Here is a 23,243-nt window from a genome sequence, read left to right as displayed (position 1 = left end):
TCGATCAAGAAATACTTAAACTTAAGATTGTTTACTTAAGTTCATTAGTACATTATTGAAAATTTAAATGGAAAATGAAATTTCATATTTCATGGAGAATCTGTATATTTCCGTTGGCGGGCGTGGGCTTCCTCATCACAGCTCTCAATATGGAACTTTTCTTTTGAATATTTTTTCTGGACAGACCAGCCTATTTTTACTAGATGGATCAGCCAAATAATGCCAATCACCTAGTGAGATAATTGATTAATTAATAGATTACCGTTAAAAGACCTTCAATAAATTATGTTTTGATGGGGAGGGTATATAGCAAATTGTAACATATGAAAACAGGCGAGTGAACAAGAGCGTGAGTCGATATGTGTGATAGATAAAATTAATTTGCACGCTCTTGAAAAAAGCTACATTTTTAATGTCACCGTGGTCGTGTCCTGTACACAACCCTTTAATTTTTTTTCACAAAAAAAAACCAATCGTCACCTGGAATCTGTCACATGCGCAAAGCGGTTTATTGACTTTGTTTCATGGCTTCCATGCTTTGATTCATTGTATTCTAAATGTAAAGCTATTCTAATCATCTGTTTTTTTAGGTACCGCTGCCATTTACTCGGAACAAAGCGCCCTGGAATCATTTAGCAGTGAAGACATTGGCCAGAATCTAGTCGCCATCCAGAATCACCTCCGCACCATGCAGCTAATGCCCAGCGCACGTCAACAGCTGCAATTGCTGCTTCAGCGCCAGCACATCGAACACGAAGAGCTCAAGTTGCGTCACTTCCTTGAGCTGGAAAAGTTTCTCAAACAGCAGAAAGAGGATATGAAACCCCCACCGGTGGCAGCTGTTCAAGCCGCACAACCGGTGCAAGCACAACAGCAGCAGCAGGTTCCGGTGTCGATGCATGCAGCGGTAGCGGTGCAGGGTGGTGGCATCCCAGACATCACATCGCCCACGTTAACCGTAAGCCGAGGCTTCGATCCGGCGACGATCACTACCGCTTCCTACAGTAACTACAACAACACAGTCGGTAGCACTAGCAGCGGCGGCAGTGGTCCCGACATCGATCCCGATCCAACGCTAACGATCGTGAATGAAACGAACAAGTAGAGGCTGATGTGCTGCCACAGCATTAGGTAACGTTACAGTAAATTAGATACATATGTAGTAGTGGTCTGACTTTAGAGTGTTTATCTTGCTAGAGGAATTTACTGCTAGTGAGAACTGGTTTTATATAAAGCTACCATTTTCGGCAGTTCCTACCAGCGATCGCAATGTTGCTTGCAAAATCTAAACCAAAAATGTTTTAATTTTCTACACTGTTATATTATGGAATGTTTAATTTTTCAAACACGAAAATAAAACTATTCTTCACATTGTGTGGAACACGTGACGATGGCATTCCAGTTTCAAAAATTATCGTTGCGATTTCACTACTGTTGCTGTTCCACACATTCTGTATTTGATCTTCGTTAGCCCTCGCCCGTTACGCCAACATTAGGTTGCGACGTGAGAACCAACAAGCTTAAGATTTTGGCTCGTCAAAATAAAAAAAAAGAATTCTGCTGGACGGTTTTTTTCTGAAGATATAAAAATAAAGATGTTTGTCCCTAGGAAAGAAAAGCTATTTACTCAGAAACGCGTTGGGTTAGTAGATACTGCTGAAGGAAAAGATTTGTAAGAAAGGGAAAACATTCGTGTATATTTTATATTCGAATAACTAAGTATAATAATTGATAGGCGCTTTATTTTCTAGACGAAATATGCATGCAGGGGAAAAGAAAAATGGCCAATGAAAGGGAGGATAGGAGCTAAGCGTGACTGGTTCCACTCAAGGGAAATATATCTAGATGGATGTAAATTGTTTCTGTTTTCTCATTCCGCTGGGAAAGGAAACTAGCGTTTTCCCACCATATGATGCAATTTATTATGTGCTTGTTGCTATGTGTCAATTCTTCCTCTCAGAGTTGCAAGAGCGATAAAAGATAAAACTACACATTTCAAAGACAGAAATCTAGGGCATTGATGATAACAGGGGATGTGGGAATATGCGTAGGGATGTGTTCACTTGAAGAGATTTGATAATGCAAACGAAAAAAAAAAGTAATGAACCGGATTAGAGAGCTTGGTTACAATTGTGATGAACGAGAGAGACGAACACGGACTGCTTTACGGATGGATGTGTGGATGATGCGAAAGTGGTTCAAACGAATGATACAAATGAACGATAATGAATTCGCAAAGACAGAATAGAGAAGAAAAGGAAATATTCACTGGAAACAACCCAGATTTGACAGGGTTCGCATTACTTTATTGTATTATATATTCTATTCTACATTTAATGAATTGAGAAATAATTAAGATATTAAATATCTATTAAAACAGGAAAAATGCAGAAGCAGCAAATATGGCGTGTTGTTTGCATCATTGGATGTCCGAAATCTCCTTTCCAATCAGTATAGTAATGAGCCTGTTTTGGCATAAGAAGTGGGCCGCACTATTTTTTGAAATACTTTTTAGTGAAGCTGTTCCGACTAGGGGAACGTTAGTGGAACGTGGAGGGCTGAGTCACGACAGAAAATTCTCAGGGTTTCTTCACGGACCTCAGCTGGTATTCTTTTTCCTTCCGGATAGACTGTATGTTGAGAGCAATCGCAATGGTCACTTGAGGACTGTTTTCTTTTCCGGCGATGCTCGCACTGATGACGCTGACTGGTGGCGTATAAAACCAAATGAAATAACTTATTTTGATAATACTAAACTTATTCCTTTATTAGGTTGTTGCTGCTTCGTGATTGTATTTAAACTGACGATGTTGCTGATTTGCAGCGCAAATTTATATGCTGGCTAGGAGGAAATAAGTTACATCATTATTATTGATACATGAACAGCATGCTACACTGATACACGAACAGTGCAATGCGACACAGCTCAATTGTCATTGCGCAAAAGGAAAGCAGTATATGCTGTGACGGATGGAAGGTACTCCCACTGGAACTATGTTACAACAGATTCGTCTTCGGTTGGCAGCGATGGAGTTGTCTTCGATGGGTAGAACGGAAATCTTGTTGACCGGGCGGCGAAAGGTGTAGCCATCGACAAAAATGTCCACTACTCGAACTAGGCCCTCAGCATCAAGGTAGACAGTGTCCCAGATTCCAGTTCAAAGGTTGTGTCTTGTCGTATAGAAGAAGAACCATTCCGGGGCGTAGAATCGGCATTGTTCTCAATTTTTTCGTGGCTGCAGCATGTTGAGGTAATCCCGTCTCCAAGCACGCCAAAAGTGCTCACGCATGAGCTGCAAATGCAGCCATCAACCCAAATGGTTGGCCTTGATGTCTTCCAGAGATGGCTTGGCTGGTGTGATGAGCGGACGACCTATCTGGTAGTGTGCTGGTGTTATTACTTGTGGATCAGCTGGATCGGTGGAGATGCTGATTAGTGTGAATTTCACTGCTGCTTCCCACAACCCGCCGAATTTAGGGGCGTCAGGAGGGATGAAATGCAACCCGATTTCACGTGCTGCTCAAAACTGTTGATCTCGGAAAAGACGATACAGCTGGTTCAACTCGTGGTTCGCTCCCTTAAAGTTGGTGCATTATCAGAATGCAACTGCTGTACTAATCCTCTATGACTGACGAAGCATCTGAGTGATGCTAGGAACACATCCGTCGTCAAATCAGAAACAGCTTCGAGGTGTACGGCCTTGGTGGTCATGCAGACACACTGCTACATACGCCTTGACGAGTTTGTTTCACCAACAAAGAACCCGCGTAGTCTACACCAGTCACTGCGCGAATGGTGGACATGGCACGATTCGTGATTGCGGAATATTCTCCACTTGCACTTGCTTTACTTGCAAACGATCGGCAGGCTTCTACAGCCAGGCCAAGACGATTGTGCAATCGAACCAGAGCACAATTTCTCGGAACGTCATCTGTATGGCTTGTAGTACCTTTTCCAGTAGACGACTTAGCAGTAGAGCAGCACACAATTCTTTCTTCGGTATTGTTACCTCATGCAGTGGTGCAACCTTTGATTTGCTGCTGAGTAGTTTCAATTGTGCCGAACCGTCAACGAAAATACTGCGTACGTAAAGACAGGTACCATACACAACGGCAGAAGCATCAACAAACCCATGATGTTCGAAGGCCACGGCATTCGGAAAAGTCACATCGTGGAACCTGAGTGAAATTTAGGCGAGGCAGTGGTTCTTGCAACCGTCGCCATTAGGATATCATCCCATCCTGCGTTAGTCTTCCATTGCTGCTGCCTCAAATTCTTAGCGACCACGATCACCGGTGAGAACAATCCCAATGGATCGAAAAACCTTGCAATCTCGAAGTTTGGTCGCTGGTCGAGCCGGCGTTGACAGTTGACGTTGATGAGCGATGAGAAGCTGATCGTTGCTCATCTCAGCTGGAGCAACATTGACGATGGCTTTCTCGATAGTATCCGCACCATATAACACGTCGTCGATGTAACAATCTTCCTTTACGATACGAGCACCAATGGGAAAGTCTGCTGACACTTCTTCGGTGAGCTGTAGCAAACATCGGGTGGCTTGATATGGAGCAGATGCTGTACCGTACGTAATAGTATCCAGTTCTAAAACACGTAGCGGTTGAGTTGGATATTCTCTCCAAAATATTCTCTGGTAGCACGTGTCTTCCGGAGCCACAAGTATTTGGCGATACGTTTTCATCATGTCTGCCGAAAAGGCAACAGCATGCTTCCGGAAACTCAATATAATGGAAAACAGACCCCTATGAACAATGGAACCAACCTTGAGTACTTCATTGAGCGATAGCTTTGGTGACGATGACCTGGCGCTTGCGTCGAACACCAGACACTTGGTGCTGGAGCTATGCGGTCGTAAAACGGCGTGCCCGATTGGATTGAAGCTCGGCGTCACGCTGCAGTCGTTTTTCAAGCATCGGGAATCGTTTCAAAGCTAAGGCACGACAATCGCCAATCTGGCTGACATTTTCCTTCAGAGGTAGGCTAACGATAAATCGTAAATTTGGGTTGCGATTGACAGTGGAAAGGAAATGTGTTTCACATGGCCTCTTCTACAGACAGCAGCATAACTCCGGAAACTTCTTCAATGCTCCAAAACTGGTGCATCGTCTTTTCTACACGGGCGATGGATACGACATTGGATTGTTGAATGGCTACGTTGAATACGATGGCGTCGTTTATCACTCCGGCGACCACCCATCCAAGGTAATTGTAGCAAGTTGTCGGCGAGAGTGACACAACCTGGCTTCAGTAAGTCGAAGAACAGCTCAGCTCCGACCAGGCCCGATGGGAGGGGGAGTCATCCGGGTCCTATTTGGGGGCCCGCATTTTTTACCAAAAGGAAAACTGAAGTAGGAATAAAATTGAAAATCATTTTAATTTAATAACATGAAAATTTGAACTCTTATTGTGGATACCTTAACTTTACTTGACGTTTATTAAAATAAACATTCGATAGGGTGTTGTCTAGTTTATGTACAAGGTCAAAAAATCGAGATTTTATTTCTTGAATCGACGGAATACACTACAGAATATATAGCAGCCAATTCAAGCCCTTCATTTCTTTGCTGGTGGTACAGGTTGTTGGCTTGGACATACTGAGCGCGATCGCTGTATGAGTGAATATTTTTGTCCCTGTCAGATTCGGTGTTAAACCGTATTCATACAACGTACCACCCGGAGGACAGCGACATAGCGATCAGGTTTAAAGGTACTTTGAAGCTACTTATGGATCAAACGATTTGGATCCGTCCGCTTTCATTAGTTGAAGTTCATATTGAGCTTGTCAACTGCGTATCGGAAAGTCATGAAATGCAGCTCTTACTTCTAATTTATCAGTTCTCTTCAATAGAATTAGCGATAGGTATTCTCGAACCTACCCCGTAGGAACTATTAGAACACAAAAAACCCAAAGTCTCCTTAAATCCATACTTAGACCCAAGAAAATCTCGTTTCTTTTCAGTTTTTTTTTAAAAGAATGATTATCGTGTCCTCTGCCCATAGTCAACTACGATGCCATCTATAATGTGAGACGTGCAGTGTATTTCATTCACGGCATGCACATGGCCAACTCACACATATATAACCATTTCAACGCTTTTTCTTGAAAAGGGCGATACTAGCAGTGACACCATTCAAAGAAAATCAACAGTGAATATTTCCGGACTTGGTTTTATTTTCTATTTACGAACTATTGTGTTTTTTACATACTAGATTGCATGATTCAGTGATCGAAACCCAAATCTTCCTATAGTATTTGAAATTATTAAAATAAAATTTGTTTTTGCCTCTGAAATTGTCAAAATGATAGTATCGCCCCTTTGGCGATTGTTTACTTTTTCGGTCTCACCTATCAGCATTGGAGTATCGCCCTTACGTTTTTTTACAATAACTACCGTTTTACTCCACCGATTTCGTCCGGGTTTTTTCAATAGTGATCATTGTTACTATTTACAGCTGGTATCAGCTTGATAATCCTAAAAAAATACGAAAAAAACAGTTTCGCCTCTAAACTGCTAGCAAAAAAAGTATCGCCCTGTTTCTTTGTTTGGAGCGTGGAGGGCGAAACTTTAAATAAACAAACAAAAATACAGTTTCGCCCGTTGTATTTTTTGCTGTAGTTTAAGAAAGCAATATCGTAGAATCCAAATTTTTAGGTTAATTTGTTGCGTTTTAAAACCCTCATTCGCATGTATGAAAAAGCCTTATGTTTACATTTGTAAGTATCGCCCTTTTCACAAAAAAGCGTTGATTTGTCAATGCAACAGAAGTTAAGGAAACAAGTTGGAATTGAAACCTGAATAAATATAAAAATCATAAAGGAAAAAATAATGTGAACTTTATCGGAATGTGTTTCGACTTCGAGGGAAATAATAAAATAATAAATACACGAATCTTCGACCGCGGTACGGCGAAAAATCAGTGCTGCGTGAACAAAACAATAACAAACGCCTAATTGGCCAGGATTACTGGACAAATAGAGCGACCAGCTTCGGCAAATTAATACTCGGATAATGGAAAATATTCTACTGAAGGAAGCAATAATCATGGCGTAAGTTTCAGCTTCCACTAGGGAGTAAACAAAATACACGATTTAATTTTTTTTATCTAAATCGTAATATTTTGCCTTGGTGTAATGGCACTGTTGTCTTTCGCAGTAACAGCAATAATATGTGCCGCTTGTGCTTATCGGCCAATGGGATTACCGAGCCAATTTGCTATGACCAGCGTGATCAGTTTTTGCTGCAGAAAATCTTCGAATGTACTACGCTGCAGGTAAGGAGAGTCCTTGGGAAGAGGGTAATGGCGATGGATGGAACTCGCAAATATGGTCGTGTCGGTCGTGTATTAGTATACGCAGGGCGGAGAATGGGAGGCGCGCGGTTTTGCATATAATTTACATTATTTATTCAGTGTGCGTCTCGGAAACTCCTGTTGCTTTTTGTTTTGATTAAATTTTCTAACGAATATGCAGTTCAAAATTTGATGTTGATCCTTTATAGAAACATGAGTATAACTTTGTTTAAACAGTAGTTTACCAAAATAGTCTGATCCTATCTGGTTAACCTTTTTTACTTGCCTATGGTGGATGATCCTTTACTAATTTTTTATGTGCCATTCAATGTAGTTGAATTAATCAAATCAAATGAACTGGAATACACTAGATTTGTACAGTCTTATTAGTAATCTAGCAATATTGATACGATTTCCATACGATAGTCGTTCAGTTTATTTTGAATGCCGTTTGTTTTTATTGACATTTGTCTTAAGAATCCAAGTCGAAATTTGATTAAAAATAATTCGTCATAATACATAATATTCCACCGGTATCATTTCAACTATAAAATTTTTATTTTGCAGATAACTCCACTGACTGGCATTCCGTCCTCGCTGTGCACTATCTGTAAAGCTCGATTGGACGAGTTCTATCAATTTCGTTGGCAATGCATTAAAAATGATGAAATAATCCGTCGTATTGCAGATAATTTTCCCAAACCACAGCCCACTGAGGCAGCTAGTCAAAACCCTAAACAGGAAATAATTGAATCACAACCGGCTGTTGAAATTGCAGCAGCACCGGTAGAAGACCCTTCCGAATACAACACTTCAGAAGAAAGACAATCGGACGAACGAGAAACGAACGGACGATTTCAACAGCACCATCAAGCGGCCATAGCTCCGGGACGAACGGAGCAGCTCAGCTATAGTATCGAAGATCATAATCATCACAGTCAGTACGGTATGGGCGCTTCATCAACTTCTACTGTAGCATCAGCCGACGGGTTTCCTCCGGACACTAAGTATTCTGTGCAGCATTCCGTTGCGCAACAATTTGAGTTTGCGGATTTTCGGAGGAAGCGTGGTCGTCCTCCCAAACAGAAATACGACCAGTATCACCACCCTGTCGTGAAATACGGCGAGAATTCTATTGACGGAATTAAATCACAAAGATCGATTGACTGCTCCGAAAGCAGCACGATGATCGATGAACCTGAAACCATACTGACCTACGGGGAAAGCTCGGCTAGAGGCGCAGAATACCAACATGAAACTATTTATGGCGGTTGGGCCCCTCAACCAAAGATCAAATTAGAACAGATGGATCCCCATTCTGCTCGATATGATGACCATTCTTCGGAGGACCGAGAACAAAGTCATGAGGATTACTTGAAACATTCATCTACCAATACGGTACAAACTGTACTGACTCCGGATGGGTTCGTCAAACGAAGCCGCGGTCGTCCACCACGAGAAGGTGGTTGTCCCAACCAAGACCGTACCGAATATCGTTTTCAGTGCCAATACTGTGATGCTCGATTCAAAGCCGCTATAAATCTGAAGTTACATACAAACACACATACGGGGGAACGACCATACAAATGTCAACTGTGTGACAAGTGCTTTGCCCATCCTAGCAATCTGAGTGTTCACACCAAACTTCACTCGCAGGAACGAATAAAACGAGAAGGCATTCCTTCCGAAAAAAAGTTCCAATGCCCCTACTGTCACACACTGTTTGCACTAGCGTTCCAATTAAAAATCCACATCAACACCCACACCGGGCAAAAACCGTACGTTTGCAAAAACTGTGGCAAAGGATTTGCCCAACCGAGTAATTTGCATGTGCATGTAAAAAAACATTGCCACAAAAGGATGGACTACGACGTGCATCAGATGAGCTCCTCCCACCCAACAGCCCACCAGCCCTCCCCGCAGTCACATTCGCCGGCACCAGCCCAATCAAGCTACCAACCGATACCTTTGCATCATCATCAACTCCCGCCACCCTTACATCAGCAACATTCACCCCACATACAGCAAACAGTCCATAGTCCAGGAGCAGTTGGGACAACTCATGCTCATTCATCGCAACATCAACAACATCAACCAATACTAGCAGCAGCTACTGCGATAGCAGTGGCACCACCCGTAGTTGAACATCCTCAACAGATTCATCAACACGATGTACCACCTGTCAGTACGGCACAACCACTTCCATTAAACACACCCCCGGTGATGTTAGTTTAAAAACATAACAACCTAAATGTTATGGGTAAGCTGTAAACTAATGCAAACATTTAATCAAAAGGTATGACCAGGTTTTGTGTAATATTAATAAGTTATTTCTAAGTCCTATATATCTTATTACATACAGAGAATAATCAGTTTTATACGTACTATTTTTGTAACTAACAGCTAAATTTAAAATATTTTTTTTTTCATATATTTGTACAATCTGTTGCCGAATAAACTAAACAAATTAGTATTTTGACTTTGTCGTTATCACCACCGTGACCGAGCAATCCGGAAGTTGTGAATCATAAGCACAGACTAACAGACATAACACTCAAAAACAAAGCTTCGCCCGCTTTAACGGTCATTTTAAAAATATTTGTAGTTGGGACTGTGGCCACATTTGAAATTATGGCGCCACTGACATATGAACAAGCATATGGGGGATAGACCACTAGTGTAAAATTGTTCCCAAACCTGAGGGTGTTTGGGACTGTGAATAAAAGGTGGAGCTAGTGTTCTGGGAAAATTGTCGGATCGATGTTTTTTGAGGGAATTCCCTCATAGTGTTATGTCTGTTAGTCTGTGTCATAAGTACAGGTTTGTACTATGGTCCATCTTGGGTCGCCACTCTTCAGTCTCCTTGTACGCTCGCTGCGCAAAATCTGTTCAAAAATTAATTAAAACATAACTATTTCGTCAAATAAAAATCATGACCAAAATCCTGAGATCATGAATAGTAGGGTAACTGCTCCCTAATTCATCTTAGCTCCTCTATTCATCTCACCAATTTGAACACATTAGTTAGAACAGTATCTGCTATCTCTATTCAACGCATTAGCTCAAATGGTAGGATGAATAAGGGTACGTTGTACTCGACTTTTCACTTCGCTCAAACACGAGCATTTCACATTTTCCAGGCAAAATTTTTAACTGTTCTGCTTCTTAGGAACGTAGCAAAGATGATGACACCTATTTAACCGCAATCCAGTCACTCTAAGTCGAGTTATCAACGAAATAGTGTGACATACTGACTAATGAGATGAATAAGGGCTCGTCTACCCTATATCTTGTATTGATGATGTTTTGACAAAACACGTTCCCATCTAAAATGCATTTATCATCATTAATCGAATTTATGATTTAATGTTTCTGTTATATTCGTGATTTCGGGTTTTGAGTTACCATTCTCGTACTTCATATTGTACTCTTGAGCTCACTATCGTACTGTATTGGACACGTATATGGCACCCTTATCCCATTTGTATTGAAGTCAACATCTCAGCGGGCACACAAATTATGGGCCCCACTGACAGTTCAAATTGTTCGGCTTGTTTTGCTCGAAGCTCGATTTTCACTAGACAGATACCGTACGGCATGACTCAATTTTTAGACATTTGTTAAACAGTGAAAATACTGGATAACTAATTGAAGAAATGTGTTGTTTTGGGCATGTCGGTGAATAACAGAAACTTTACACCATGGTGCACCAGCAAATTAAACGAACTCGACTATCACAAAATTGTGTCGATTGAAATTGATTTTGTTTATTGTGGATCGACCCTAACGCGACGTTTTAGATGTTGGCATAGAAACCATGGCGGCGTAGCAGATATCTGGTATTGGATCAAGCAATGGAATTGATCGGCTATATACTGTTTTGTTTTGTGAAATATTTCACGACACGGAGTCCACGGAACCAAATTAATTCCATGAACAATATAACGAGTTCCATCGAATCTATTTTAGATTTCCAGGTTACACGAGCTTGGGTCGCCATTCTCCAGTTTCTTTGCACGCCTACCGCGCATATTTCTCCTTTGCATCCATTCAACGAGTGCGAAGTCTGATCATGTAACCCGTCTGGGTATCAATTGATCACTGGGAGGAAATATACTCATTTTCGTCTATACACGCCGTAGAGTGTATTTGTTTACGCAACATTATGCTCACCGCTGTTTTGTACCGTGCACGTTCAGTTGTAATTTTTTGTTTTCCTGGAGAAGTTAACCTAGCAGTTGATCGGTAGGAGGTGTCATTGGAGGTGACTTCAACACCTTTGCTGTGGAGTGGGGAAGTAGAGTAACCAACACAAGAGTGTGTATTCTGCAGAAAGCTCTAGCGAAGTTAGATGTACGATTGTGTATTCCTTCATTGACGGCGATCATGGATTGAAGAGTATTCGAAACGTATACGCATAGTGACCACCAGGCGATTCGCTACCGTTTCGATCAACGGAACCCTGCTGCAGTACAGAGAAAGAAGACCGGTGAGCGAAAGTGGAAAGCAAATGCCTTCAACAAAGATCTCTTCGTTGAGGTACTTCGGCCGAACGGCGGGACCGAGAACGTGGATGCGGCTGACCTAACAAGAAGGATTGTGGGGGCTTGTGATGCCACAGTGTCGCGAAAACAGGAACTACGCAGCAAACGGCGTCCAGCTTACTGGTGGAAGGAGACGCTGCTGCTTGTCTCAGAGCCAGAGAAGGCGGGCCCAGAGAGCGATATCGGAGCCAGATAGACAAGAGCGCAAGGCAGCATTTTGGGTAGCAAAGGCCGCTTTAAAACGGGAGATCAGATTTAGCAAGTCAGATTGTCACAAGGAGCTGTGCCGAGAAGTAGACACCAATCTCTGGGCCGACGCATACCGAGTCATGACGGCGAAAATGAAGGGCTTGACGACGCCAGCCGAAATTAGCCCGAGTAAGCTGAAGATAATCGTCGAGGGCCTTTTCCCGAAGCACGATCCAACTATTTGGCTGCCAACACCGTACGGCGAAGAAGAAGGAGCAAACATGGACAATCGGAAAGTGACTAACGACGAGCTAGAAGAAACATCGAAGCGCCCGAATTCAAAGAAAGTCCCCAGTCCGGATGGAATACCAAACGTGGTGCTGAAAGCTGTTATCTTGGCATATCCGGACATGTTCAGGATGGTGTTGCAGAAGTGTCTAAATGAAGGCAACTTCCCCGAAATGTGGAAGGTCCAGAAGGTGGAGTTGCTGTCGAAGCCAGGGAAGCCACCGGACTATCGGCCTCGTACAGACCCATATGTCTGCTAGATACACTCGGAAAACTCCTGGAAGGGATCATCGCTAACAGGTTGACGAAATTCACGGAAGGTGAGCGCGGACTATCCAAGATGCAGTTCAGATTCCACAAAGGAGCATCGACAGTGGATGCAATTCGGACAGTGCTCGAGAGTGCTGAAAAGGCATCTCAACAGAAGTGAAGAAGAGATCGATACTGCGCTGTGGTCACGATAGGTGTGAAGAATGCATTTAACAGCGCCAGCTGGGAAGCCAACACAGCACAGAATGAGGGTTCCCGACTATCTATGCCAGATCCTAAGGAGCTACTTTCAGAGCAGAGTGCTGCTGTACGAGACGAGCGAAGGGCAGAAGTCAATGCGAGTCACAGCGGGCGTTCCTCAAGGTTCCATTATCGGTCTAACTCTTTGGAACGGGATGTACGGTAAGGTTTTAACACTGCGGCTGGTCAAGAAAGTGAAAATCGTGGGTTTCGCGGACGACGTGTCACAAACTGTGATGGGTAAGACACTTGAAGAAATGGAGGTGTCGATGACAGAAACAATAGACGCGATCGAGAGCTGGATGAACGGGCTCAAGCTGCAAATAGCTCACCACAAGACAGAGGTGTTGTTAGTCAGCAACTGCAAAGTCGTTCGGCGGATGCAGATCAACGTCGGAGGGCACGTCATTGCATCAAAGCGTGCACTGAAGCAATTTGGAGTGATAATCGACTACCGGTTCAGCTTCAACAACCACGCCGACTACGTCTGCGAAAAATCAGCGAAGGCAACAAATGCAATAGCGATAAGACGTCTACTGTTTCGTTACCGATACTCCGATATGGGATTCCTGCATGGGGTGCTGCGCTGAAAACCAAGCGGAACCATGAAAAGCTGAACAGGACAGTCCGGCTGGTACCCGTACGAGTCGCGAGTGCTTACAGAACAATATCGTCGGAGGCAGTATGCGTTATCGCCGGTATGATCCCCATCTGCATCGCTTAATCAGAGGACGTGGAATGCCACCAGCGGAGAAATGCTCGTAATGCAAGCAGACTGGTCCGAGCGGATTCGTTGGCTAAATGGCAGCAAGAGTGGGACAACGCGGAGAAAGGAAGGTGGACCCACCGACTCATCCCAAATGTGTCTGCTTGGGTACATAGGAAGCATGGAAAGGTGAACTTCCATTTCACGCAGTTTTTGTCCGGGCATGTATGCTTCCGGAAGTACCTGCAAACACACTTCGTCACCTCTTTGCCCGGAGTGTGTAAGCGTGCAAGAGACACCGGAACACGTGGTCTTCGAATGTCCCAGATTCGAAGAAGTCCGAAGGGGTATGCCTGGTGTGACAGTGGACAATATCGTCGAAGAGATGCGCCACGACGAGCATATTTGGGACGCTGACAACAGAGTAGTTACGAGTATACTCTCCAAGCGGCAGAGAAAGTGGCCAAGGATCATCGGGGCGCCAGCGAACCGGCCTCGACACCCTACCGGTCAGATCGTGTGTAGGCTAGATCCACCGCCGGGGATTAGACCGAGTAGACCGCGTCGAATAGCCAGCAGTGGGTCGTTGGGGTGTCAGTGAACCGGAAGCTACGCTCCACTCGGAATCACTGGATAGACCTCAGTACCTACTGGCTAGCCCGTTGAGTGGGATAGGCATAGGTTCACCGCCGGGGACGAGATCGAGTAGATCTTAATGGCTCACGGAAACGAATATCAGTATCGGGAGCAATCTACCGCCGGGGAATTCACGGCAGGGTAGATTCGCCGCCGTGGACTACCCGACAGAATTGTGACGAAAAGAAGAGCTAATTGGCTCACGAAACGAACACCGGTTAAGGGAGAAATGCCATTACCAGGGAAATCTCAGTCAGATAGGATAGGATAATATCCGAGTCGATCTCGATAAATTTGAGAGCTAAATGGTTCAAGGAAGCGGGTATCGGTGTCGGAGAAATTCTTCCGTCGGGAAACTATCGGTCGTAGTAAGGTGAGTTCACCGTCGGGGACTGTCCAAGTAGATCGTGATAAGACCGGGAGCTGAATGACTCACGGAAACATGAGCTAAATGGCTTAAAGAATCAGCACCTAAACGGCTCACGGGGACGAGAGCTAAAACGGCGACGTAATAGATGGAGACAAGAAGCAAGAGAAGAGTCGAGAGTTAAATCAAAGCTCAAAGGTCGAGCAATTTCATGAACCAAGTGAGGCTCCGAGATCGAGCAGAAGAAAGAGGTGCGACGAAAGCACAACGAACCCTCCTACGAAGCAATACCTTCACGTTGTTCCATGGGGGAGAAGGGCGTAAAGAGTAAGGAATGTTTTAGTGGTTAGGCACTAACGTGAATCCCACACAGTGCCAATACACTACAGGCCAGGCTTTTGAAGTTTTTTAAACCTTACTATAAAAATAAGAAAAAAAAAAACAGACGTTTGCCGAGATCAACGAAATGAATCGAATATGACACTCGGCCCTCCGGACCTCGGATAAGGAGTCGATTTTCAGAGCAATTGCTATACCTTTCTATTGAGAAAGGCAAAAATGGTAATTTTTAGCATTTAACAAGAAATGAAATTGTTCTTCCGTAGTACTCTTGTATTTGTAAGTCCGTAATTTCAACGGACATGTGCCATCTCGTCGCTGTTGTGCTACCTTGTGACAAACGCCGTTTTGGGGTTAACTAAGTTAGATATGCCGCATTACTCGTCTGAAAAATCTCTACAAAGTGGAGTTTTCAGAATTTTGAAATTTGCTTGACTACTGAAATACAACGAGAAACGTGATGAGAAGTTGTGAATTTTTTACTTCAAATCACTATATCTTTGAGTTGGCTCAAATTATAATGAAGTATTGGATGTTTTTATGTGTAAAAATGTCTTAGGAACACTATGACATAATATTTTTTAAAATAGAAACACAGGCTAAAAGACATAACACTCAAAAACAATGCTTCACCCGCTTCAACGGGCATTTTAAATATAATTGTAGTTGGGACTGTGGACACATTTGCAATTATGGCGCCACTGACATATGATCAAGCATATTGGGGATAGACAACTAGTAATAAATTGTTTCCAAATCTCAGGGGTAACCCACCAGCAAATGAGTGTTTGGGACTGTAAATAAAAGGTGGAGCTAGTGTTTTGGGAAAATTGCCAGATCGATGTTTTTTGAGGGATTTCCCGCATAGTGTTAGTCTGTGGCTAAAGGTTAGACGAGCAAGATCCCCAACATTTGCAGTTGTGGTCAGTTTGTGAATGTCCATGTTTTTCATTGGCAATTAGAGCAAGATAAAAATTTCAGGCTTACATATTCTCCCATGCATTACTTCCAAACAAATATTGTTCGATAACCGTATTGAATTCATGAAAACTATCAGATAATGAGTCGAAGAGAATAAGTAGCTCTGCGCGTAAAAAATCTACACTGGAGAAAAGTTGTGGCATTTCATCAAAAACAAAAATTTAGAAGATTCATAAGAATCTTTCTTATAGATGAAATGGATCTTTGGTTTGCGTGCAGACTTAAATATTATAGGTACCTCAGCTTCTCAAACTCTTATAGAATTTTCCAAAGGTCAAACCTTCTGAACAGACGCAATGGAAAAGCCCATTTTTCAATCTAGTGAACAACAAAAAGAATAAAAGCAACCGTCTGTAAGCTTTCGTCTACGAAAAATGAAACAGATTTAAATACATAAGACTCTTTCATCCGATCAGAAGGACATTTAAACCGGTCAGTTTTCCGTTCTATCCGGACGCCTCATAGCAGTACAGGGGCGAATTTGTGAAATAAAAAATAGCAGTTTGCCGGCAGGATAATGCAAATGTATCATGTTTGCAGGAGAAATATAAATCCGGTTTAGCCTTACCGTTTTTCTTATATTTTGCGTCTTGCCGAGCTGAGCTTTATTTACTTTCACGGCCATCGTAAACCTTTTCGGGATTTATGGTTGTCGCGCACCCTTCTGTCTTGCGGTACTCAGCTTATTACCTGTGCTGCAATGAAATCCATTTCATTCATTTATCATATCCCTTCTTCATAGGTATATGGGTATTTTTATCGTCCCTTTTCGATCTATTATATCTATACTTCGTTCGAGTATGCTACCAGCTGATTTGAACCCTCATGTACATAAAACATCGTTATGCTACTCATTGTGCGTCTATCCGCGCACGCAATCACCCGGGTGGATCGCCACGTGTAGGTTTGTGTCGGTGTAGGCATACAGTATTGCTGGTGTGACCGTCTTGTTCCCTCCAATTTCTCAATGTCGGCCGGTCTGTGGAAAAGGCAGATGCGAATAAAAAGTTGAGTTAAAAAAAGAGGGAGCTCGAGGTGTCCTGTGTAGTGCGCAGTTGTACTTCTATGGTTGGAATTGCGTGATTGCGAGGCAACTGCGCGGACGACGGAAATTGAATGTAACTAATACAAATGCAAAAAAAATTGAATCGAAATATTCTTCAGCTCAATGGTATGAATGCAATGCCTTTATAAATTACACTAACACTAGTACTTTATCAATTATTATAAAGTGTGATGTACTGCGTGGATGCAATCGAAGGATCTTCGTATCTGCGGTACACTGTTAAAAAGTCAGTGGTATGGACGAAGAAAGAGCTTCTGAAAGGTTTTTTGTAGAAAATATTGTTTTTATATTCTTATAACGTATTGTCGTATATAACCGAGCACCAAAAAATCCGTATTAAAGAGCTACCACATAAAAACAGACATAAGATTAGACTTTTCCTTTTTCCGAGTTTTTTAAATGTTTGTTTGGATACGTCAAATTTATTTTAGGCGTGCGGGCATAGCGTAGTTGGTAAATCGATTACCTTGTACGCAGCTCAACTGGGTTCGATTTCCAACCCCGCATATAGGGTATTTATTTCCCTATTTTAGATATTTCCAAAAGAGATTTTTCTAACCTGAAAAGAGCCGAATTACCCTAAGACTAAAACCTCTATAATCAAAGTTAAAAAATCATTTTATTTACACTTGCGTGCTCTAGTTAGAACTAGCTGCCGCAATGTGCCGCAAATTTTAACTAATGTGACTTCTGAAATGAACAAGTGAAAATTGTATGCCTCTTTCATCTGTGTCAATCTGAAATCTGAGTCGAATATAAAATTACGTATACATAATTTGCTACATCGGTGCATAGTGATGCCAAGAGGGATAAAAATCGAAAAATCAAGTTTTTATATGTGCTTTCAAACTATTGTAATAGCAATTGTGTACAGTGAAAACTCGATTTTTTCAGCCCTCAGCCTCACATCCTGAAAGGTAAAATGCAAAAAACGCAAAAAACTCAAACAACTTTTAAAATAGATCACGAACTCGCTCACATAGGCTTTATATATCACCTTTCCGGTCTGTTATTTTGCGCAAAATATGCTTCTTGGAATGAATAGCGTATAGGGGTCATTCAACGTCAGTTTTACAACCCAAATTACTATTTCTTTGAAAATATTTTTCTTGCGTTTATTAGCGAAAAATAGTAATAAATAGGCATATTTTTTAATTTGCTGAATATGGTTCATTTAGGGTTTTGAATTTTTGATCTTTTGAAGTTTGTAAAATTATATATTTTTCATTCACTAATATTACCAGAATATTACATATAGCTCGATTGGCGCGTTCCCCATGTTATTCGGGCATTTGTTCATTGCCAGGTTATTTCATAACTTATCTAAAAGTGCAAAGGAAAATGAGTTGAAAGAAAAAGGTAGAGAGATGGAAAATGACAACAAAATACAACCACAACACAAAAAGCTATACTAATGAACGCAACTGATAAAGCCAAAAGCTCCTTACCACACTTGGCTTGGAACAATAGCATATTCTTGAGTTGAGTCCCTGTACACAGGTTCAGATACGCAATTGCATTACTGCAGGGCAGTTACACATCAAATGATATAAGATACCGTAATCGAATTCACAAAGATCACATGAACAATACTGAGCACGCTGAATAGTAGCCATGTTATAATTGAGTTTGCAATGTCCAGTCAGTGCCCTGACTTGAATACTGCTATTGTGCTTGAAAAAAAAACATTTTCGGACTCACATCCGGAAGAAAAGTTTTTTCTTGAACGCATGTTTGCAATAGCTTTGCCAATGGTAGGAATGTTCGAATGCAACCCAAGAGCGAATCTTGAGCTTCACCCAACTTATCGACAGTGGTAGAACTGGTTCTGGACCAACGAAGTCAGTTGCAGCGCCCGCAGCTTGACTGTCAGAGCAAGAATAGAATCTTTTACCGCAAATTCCCCGTTAAAGTGCCGATTGCACGCCGCACAGAATCGCGAAGATTTCTGCTTGGAATACGGTACAGCATCTATCAAGCGAATGGGATTGGTCTTATCTCGTTTAATGACAATAGACACTAGCAACAGCTCGGATCGCTAGCAAAGAACCATCAGTGTAACAAATTACTACTACTCTACTCTTCAAATTGTCGCTCCATACAGCAGGAATTCTCACATTGATGGTTTAAAAAGTAAAACAACATGTGAGTGTAAAGTATCTGTACATTTAATAAATGCAGATTTGTACTGTTTCCGTATTCCATGAATTTAATAGCTTTCAAATTGATATCTTAGCTTCTCCAAATCTTAAGATGAACATTTGCATCACTGATGAGTGGAAGCCTGCCAGAGTATGATACAACACACTTAAATCACATGTAATAACATGTAATAACAAAATACGTCGCAATGTTGTTTACATGAATTGTAATTTTCATTTTTTCTAAGTGTGAACCAACTCAAAATCATCAGAGGGTGATGATTCGTTATGCGATAAATATGCCGGACAACAGACGTACAGTGTCCCACATTTATACGTTCACCCTGTTTTTTCAGCATAACTTTTTTTTTTCGTTCGAGCAAACTGTACCAAATTTTCAGCGTTTGGTTTAAAACTTAATCAACGATGTTTCTCGAAATTTCGAAGCTTTGGTGCGTTTTGTTCGTTTGTTATGGCAGTTTTAGTGAAAAAATTTATTCCTATATTTATACGATCACTAAGAAAATATACTTTTTTCCCACAACTTGCAATGCACAATGTTGCGTCTAACCGCTTTAGTGTTCGGTTCTCAACGTGGGTGTGCAGGATCAATTTTCTTTTCTCTTCTTCCATCAATTTTTCCCAAATAATTCGCTATCGAAAATACACAAATACCACTAAAACGCTGATGTAGAATAAATAAAGTGTCCGTATTCTATGTGAAACAGTCTAGTACATACCTTGAAATGTCGCACCAATCCTGGCTTGTTTTTAAACTTATTCTTATTGTTTTTTTTAAACAGATCAAGATTTCTGCGCCCCCCTAAGGCTGGCGCTCTTGGCGTTGGCCAACCCGGCCAACCGCACGCTCTGAGTCCAGCACCCAGTACGTGACAATTCTGTGATTTGCCTCTACACCGTAGAGGTTGCTAAGAAATTTCCATCTATTACGACTATGACCGGCACACAGCCGTCTTATGCTTAACCAATGACGGATCAGGCAGTAATAAATACTAACTTAACAACGATCGCGCTCAGTACCACGAAACCAACTGACATTATCAACAACGAAGTATTTTGCTTTTTTGTATTGCTTTTATTTTGATTTGCCGTAAAAACATAAAACATCCACGGCTCAGTTTTGCTAACGTGTTAAGGTGTTTCAAATAAACAATTACAAAATACCACTACTACCTGTACTGTTTGATTGGATTTTTAATATATGATTATCCGTATGTCTTACATTTAAGTTTTAAACATCATCATTTATTTAAACCAGCATCGCAATCAAATTTTAATGTATATGATATCTTTGGGGCCAGGGTTAGCATAGCTGCGTTACTGTACATGAGGCCAAACTATTTCGCCATTCATATCTGATACATAACTGCTATCCCTTACCTCCCCGCGGTCCCAACCGGGCTACGAGCCACCTTATGCCGTTTTTCTTTGGCCCGAGTTTGGGCAAGGTTCTGTCCTCAACTACTGTCAGTTCATATATTTTGGAGTTGAAGCATAACTCAGTTTCAACGATGTGCGCGTGGAATTGTTAATGTATCCGTTATACAAAGTAAAGTGTTCGGTACACTTAACCCTCTAGCGCCCAAATTTTTTTTTGGCTTGAAAAAACTTTTGGAGGTGGGCCTTGTGATGAGAAAAACGAAAATAATGTTGAAAATTCTTGGAAGTAATGGGTTTTTCATTAAGACCTTAAAATTAGTAGGCCGCCTAGAGGCGGTGTTGGGCACCTGGGCGAATAAAAAACAAAAACTTCTTTTTCTTCTAGTTACTTCAACATAAGCGAATACAGATGGTTTCTTATATTTTGGACTCCATCAGAACGCAAAATACCTAAACTGTAAGGAGTATTTCTCTAGTGATTTGGTTGTTTAATTATTGACTTCTAATTTATAGTAGGGGAGTCCAGGGTCTGCTGGCGATGGTTTCACTTATCATGTTTTATGTTTTTAATTTAAGAAGATCGTGTAAAAGTGAATGCGTTGCATAAAAGAGCGGACTGTTGTCTGCATTACAGAATTTTAAATATGTGACGCGGAAATCTCGCTAATTTACGACTATACGCACAATGATGCCACCTGGCCAGTTTTGATGATAAAGTATGGATCGCGTGAGATGTTTTTTGAATAAAACTGCAAATCAATGATACTTATTATTATTTTTCAGCCTCAATGATCGTGCATTTTAATTTCGGCGCACAATTTGTATTCAAAAGCTAAATTTTCGAAATTTTTCAGGTGAAACTCCGAAGTAAACAAACAAAAAAACAAATTTTACTTGTGGTTACGTATATTACATATACGGCCGAGGAAAGTTCCTTTCGCGCGCTATCGAAAAATCTAGTCATTCGTGGAATAGCTTTGAACTCGCCCTAAATAACAAAAATGCTGAAATTTAAGAACGTTACTTAGGGTAATGAGTTAGAGCGGCGTTAGCCATCTTTGTTCAACGTATTAGTTCAAATGGCGATTTTTGATATCATAATGGTTCATAAGAAGAAAGCAAATATATTGATGCCAATTCATACGCATTACATCAATTGTATTCCGAGTAATTAATGAAATTGTGAGGCACCCTTCCTAATACGAGTAAAGTAGGCTCTTCACTCTAATACGCTCGAAAACTCAATATCACTCACGCAGAAAAAATTAGCATATTTAAAACAAAAATATGTGTTATTGAATCCAATCATTTATTGTTTATCACTTTAACAAACAAACTTATTGGTTTGAAAATATTTTTTTATTAGAACAACAACAAATTTTTGCTTTCAATAAATACATTTTTAGTATCAATAATTTTCTTTTAATTTCAATAAAATAATTATTGAAAAAACGGAACGATAATTTTGTTTTATTGAAACAATAAATAAATTTTATTGAATTCAATAAATAATTTTATTGTCTCCCGACCAATAATTTAATTTATTGAATTTAATGCATAAATTTATTGAACCTACAAATCTTTTTTCTGCGTGCTTACAACGTGTACGAAACAGAATTTAATGCAACATAAACAAATTGGAGAATGGATTAAACAGTACTTGAAGTGCAGAACTAGAGACAGCGCCATATGTCTAATACAAAAGGAGAAAAAAAAATTCTGTCAACTAGCCCCAGACTCCCCTAAATATTATTAAATGATAAGAATATCCATATTCTAACTGCAACATTCACCCAAAGTTTTCAAAACATGAGTTTTTTAGCTAAAATTGCACATAATACTGGTTTCGGTACGATAAGTAATCACTAAAGACTAAAAAAAATTTCGCTCAGGTGCCCAACACCGCCTATAGGCGGGCAAAGTATTTTACCAAAAAACCTAAACTTCCGAATTATTCCACTAAACCAATTCACATCTACAGTGAAATGCTAGTAACAGGCTACTCAAAAATATTTTTTTTAGTTATTGAAATTTCCAAAAACAGTTAAAATTTGTTTAATGAAGATTACCACTAAACACAAAATAGTTTTTTTCCACGTTTTCCTCGAATTTTCAACTTTGAGCTTCAAATGCCTTTGACAGAAAGCTACGAATATTAAAATAATGTGTGTGTGTATGAAGGGTGTGAGCGTTGGGAAAAAAAATGTTAGTGCGGATGACAACATACAATCATGTTTTAGTAGTTTTATTTAGATTTTTATAGAGACCGCCTAGAGGCGGTGTTGGGAACTAGAGGGTTAATGCTTATTTTGAGCCGCCCAAAATTATTTCATATTCTCTTAGCAAATAAAATTTTCAAGAAGAATTTTCCGTTGTAGCTTCGGTTTGTTAGCTACCCTCGATTAATTTTTTCGAGACTTTTTCATTTTTTTCATTGCTTTCCTAGTTTTCCTTCTGTAAAAATATTTGAAAAAATATCGATTCAGTATTTCAAGACATTTTCTCGCTCTTTAACGTAAAGTTCAAGCTCAAGGATAACGAAAACTAAGAAAATGGAAATAATCATTGAATTGTAAAGCAAAATTCCTGATGGTCGCTTGTCCGGAGTTCCAGTGCTCATTTAAAATTCTCGAAAATTGAGTAGTTTATGTCGTTTCTGCTTACGTTATATGATAGGGTGCGCTTTTCCATGTTTTGAACATCTTGCGACAATATACATGGAACAAGAGCATCTTTATGACAACACATTGATGTCCGCACCGTAAA

The 23,243-nt window shown here is 40.8% G+C and overlaps 2 protein-coding genes across 12 annotated transcripts in view; both read left to right on the top strand.

Annotated features, from left to right (window-relative positions):
* Nucleotides 1–2,401, top strand: part of LOC131689490 (uncharacterized) — a 141,193-nt gene extending 138,792 nt beyond the window's left edge. For all 11 annotated transcript variants that reach the window (XM_058974602.1, XM_058974608.1, XM_058974607.1 and 8 more), the window contains one exon: nt 591–2,401. In XM_058974602.1, coding sequence (XP_058830585.1) covers nt 591–1,105 — 515 coding nt within the window. In that variant the 3' untranslated portion in view covers nt 1,106–2,401. The remainder of the gene's footprint in view (nt 1–590) is intronic.
* A 4,395-nt stretch (nt 2,402–6,796) lies between these two features.
* On the top strand, nt 6,797–9,780 carry LOC131689492 (protein escargot-like). Its single transcript, XM_058974613.1, has 3 exons — nt 6,797–7,067; nt 7,174–7,291; nt 7,877–9,780. Exons 1-3 carry the CDS (start codon nt 7,030–7,032, stop codon nt 9,542–9,544), a joined length of 1,824 nt encoding a protein of 607 aa, XP_058830596.1. The 5' UTR covers nt 6,797–7,029; the 3' UTR covers nt 9,545–9,780.
* Nucleotides 9,781–23,243: the final 13,463 nt, after the last annotated feature.

The sequence above is a fragment of the Topomyia yanbarensis genome, chromosome 3, assembly GCF_030247195.1.
Source record: "Topomyia yanbarensis strain Yona2022 chromosome 3, ASM3024719v1, whole genome shotgun sequence".
NCBI classification, from domain to species: domain Eukaryota; kingdom Metazoa; phylum Arthropoda; class Insecta; order Diptera; family Culicidae; genus Topomyia; species Topomyia yanbarensis.
This window is presented reverse-complemented; position numbering and strand designations above follow the sequence as displayed.